The 3,555-nt window shown below is 44.0% G+C and overlaps 1 protein-coding gene across 2 annotated transcripts in view; it reads left to right on the forward strand.

The window, feature by feature from the left end:
- The first annotated feature begins 3,070 nt into the window (after positions 1 to 3,070).
- LOC119313074 (TBC1 domain family member 15-like) overlaps positions 3,071 to 3,555 on the forward strand; it is a 4,134-nt gene continuing 3,649 nt past the window's right edge. Inside the window, exon 1 of one of the 2 annotated variants that reach the window (XM_037588896.1) lies at positions 3,071 to 3,496. In XM_037588896.1, coding sequence (XP_037444793.1) covers positions 3,392 to 3,496 — 105 coding nt within the window. In that variant the 5' untranslated portion in view covers positions 3,071 to 3,391. Of the gene's footprint in view, positions 3,499 to 3,555 lie in introns of both variants that reach the window. The other variant, XM_037588895.1, reaches the window with a different exon arrangement.

Here is a 3,555-nt window from a genome sequence, read left to right on the forward strand (position 1 = left end):
AGGAGGAGGAGGGGGCCGGGGGTCCGGTATTTAACGAGGGAGGGGGGGTGGCTTGGAGTGCGGGGCAAGGCGGCGGGGCGCGTGGCCGAGGCGGACTCGGCGCGGCGGCAGCTTCCGTGCGCCGGCCGGACTCCAGCCGGAGTCGATCGGGCGAGGCGGGCTGGCTGGGCCGCGGCCTGGCGTCTAGCTGGGCCGGCCCACATCGGCTGCAGAGATTTTTTTTAAGAAACAATTTTCGAGAGAGACAAAATCATGCTAAACTAAAATAAATAAATATCTAAAAATATTAGAAAAATTCACGTAATAATATGGCCTTATTAATGACCTAGTGAACATTTTTCTGGGCCTAAATGCCTAAACTAAAAACAAACATTATAGTACTAGTTACTCCGTAAACAAATAAATAAACTTGCAAATAAAATCAAATAAAATCTTCAAAAATTCAAAATTCAGTTTCCAATATTTATTTGCTGTTTTTGAAGAAGTCCTTTTATCTTCCCTCTTTACTTTGAAATAACTGGAAAAGAATTTTGAAAAAACAATTTGACCCTATTTACCAAATTTTGATAAATCAAAAATTGATTTTTTGTGAAACCTACAACTCTCTCAAATTGGTCCTTGAGTTGCTTAAGGTCTCTGGGATCAAAATGCAACTAAAACAAATGAAACAAAATGCATGGATGCATATGAATGATCTATGAATAACATCCGAATTTAAAATTGGGATGTTACAAACCTACCCCCCTTAAGATGAATCTTGCCCTCGAGATTCGGGTTGGTCAGCAAAAAGGTGTGGGTGGTCCTTGCGGAGGTCTTCTTCGCGCTCCCAGGTGGCTTCCTCCTCGGTATGGTGACTCCACTGAACCTTGCAAAACTTAACGACTCTGCTGCGAGTAACTCGGCTGGCAAAGTCGAGAATCTTAACGGGTTTCTCCTCATATGTCAGATCACTCTCCAACTGAATTGCTTCCAGTGGCATAGTATCTCTCAGAGGGATATCGGCCATCTCTGCATGGCACTTCTTCAACTGGGAAACGTGAAACACATCATGAACTCCCGACAAACCTTCGCGTAATTCCAACCCGTAGGCGACTTCACCCATACGTTCCAAAACTCTGTATGGTCCCACAAATTGTGGTGCTAACTTTCCTTTGACTCCAAATCGCTTAACTCCTCGAAGTGGGGATACACGAAGATATGCTCTATCTCTGACTTCATAGGTTACCTCCTCATGTTTAGTATCGGCATAACTCTTCTGCCTGGACTGGGCTATCTTTAGTCTACCCTAGAAGCAAAGAAGCTCAAGGTCACTACCCTACCCAAGGTCACTACCCTAGAAGCAAAGAAGCTCAAGAGACAACATGGAATACCCAACAAAGACGTCGAGTGCAATCCACTCGACCAATCATATCACTCGGGTATCCCACCTTTCCGAAGACCACTCGACCATAGAAGAAACCACTCGACCTATGAAGACCAGGAGTCACACGGAACTGCAACGGTCAAGCATTCACTCCGTAGTCTTCATGGACATTAATAACACTTTATGGTTGGCGTTACCAGTAACACCCACTCTTTATGTACATTGAACCCTCTGTGACGGGGATTGCTGGGGTCCTGGCGCATTCTATATAAGCCACCCCCCTCCTCTGGGACAAGGGTTCACACCTCCTGTAACACACATGCATATACTCAAATCCAGTCGACCGCCTCCGGGCACCGAGACGTAGGGCTTTTACCTCCTCCGAGAGGGGCCTGAACTCGTAAACACTTGCGTACAACCTCACCGTAGCTAGGACCTTGCCTCCTCCTACGTACCCCCTACTCTTACTATCAGTCTTAATACCACGACACGAGGATACATATATAGACATTGTCGCAAAGCTCTGCTATTTAGAGTTCTTAGTGATATGGCAGCCCTATTTTTATCATTATTATTGTTATATGAAATGTAAGTATAGACTATATGGAAATGTCATTTTTGATCTGTTGGTTGTTATCAAAGTGTAAGTTTGGTTCATTTTTGGTCTAGTAAATATGTTGTGACCCTCATGTAAGATTTTTTATCTCACCGGAAGCGGATTTATAATTCCTTCACGGGAATAAGAGATTTATTCATGTCGGCCAATTCAATTCAATCACATGATCTCATTTGATTTGATTGTTTCTTTTTTGTGAATAATGATTTGATTGTTTTCAAAGGCAGGAAAATACATGGTGTTTGTCTCATCTTAGGGGTAGTAGTGCTTTGCCGCCAACAAGAAATGTAGTTGTATAATTGATCAAGTGAACCATTCATTCAGCTCGGTCTTTGCTACAGTAATAAGTGGCAAGACGAGTGGTTCTATATCTCAGACGACTACACTCTCACAAGGATAAGATTATGATGCTTCCAAAAAAAATGTGGGGTCAGTTGAGCTTACATGTGCTTGCATTGTCCCATTCCCACTCATCCGAGGCCTTCTTCCAAGTAGACCGACCCCCACATTTATAACAATGGTAGGGGGAGGGTGTCGTTTGAGGGGTTGTGCTATTGAAGGGAGAGTGCAATGGTTTGGGTAGGGACTTGAGCGTTCCTTTATGGCCAGTTTATTATTACATACATACTACTGTAGACGATATATAGTAGTAGTTGAGTTTGGCCCCATAAATTGAATAGTTAGTAGTAGTAAATACTAAGTAAGCACTAGTCCAGTATATGATTATTGATGTCTAGTTGTGAGATAATTGTTGTTGTTAATGGATGCAGGTTGGGTTCACCATAAGGATAAGATACAATCACTATTAATGACTCGGAAAAAAATGATACATACATACTGCCACATGATGTTTTGTTAGATGTCATGAAAAAACAAGTGATTTAATTTATTATTTATACTAGTCCCTGTGTTCACTTTTATTTTTATAAGGCGCTGTAGATATTTCAGACAGTGTGCAAAACAGCTCAATTTCAGAAACGACTTATGAAAAGAAGGGAGGGAGTATTAATTGAAAAAAAAAAGAATATTGGGAGGAGGGAGGGAGGAAGGAAGGAAGGAAGGAAGGAGAGGGTCAACAGGTCCCTTCTTCTCTTCTCTTTTCTTTTCTTTTTCTTTTCTATTCTATTCTAGTTCTAGTTCTAGTGGCAAGCCAAGGCAGCGCATCCCCACCAGCCGCCACCGCCACCGCCACCGCCACCACCGGCAGCGGGAAGGCGGACGGATCCCTTCCCCTCGACCTCCATTCCATTCCATTCCAATCTGCTCCTGCTCTCGGAATCGGAATCGAATCGGAATTGGATCAAAGAGAAGAAGCAAGATCCACAAGTGCTCTGCTCTGCTCTGCTCTGCTGCCGGCCAAGATCCAAGTCAACCAAACCAAACCAAACCAAACCAGCGTCGTCGTCGGAAGGATGCTGCGGCGGCACAAGGAATCGGCGTCGGCGTCGGATTCCACCTTCTACCAGCTGCGCGCCGACTGCGCCCACAACGTCCCGGACACCAAGTTCAAGATCAAGGTCTATTCTTTTCCTCTTTCTTTGCTTTCTTTCTTCTTTCCTTGTTTTGGAGCAATTCC

This window comes from Triticum dicoccoides, chromosome 5B, assembly GCF_002162155.2.
Source record: "Triticum dicoccoides isolate Atlit2015 ecotype Zavitan chromosome 5B, WEW_v2.0, whole genome shotgun sequence".
Taxonomy (NCBI): Eukaryota; Viridiplantae; Streptophyta; class Magnoliopsida; order Poales; family Poaceae; genus Triticum; species Triticum dicoccoides.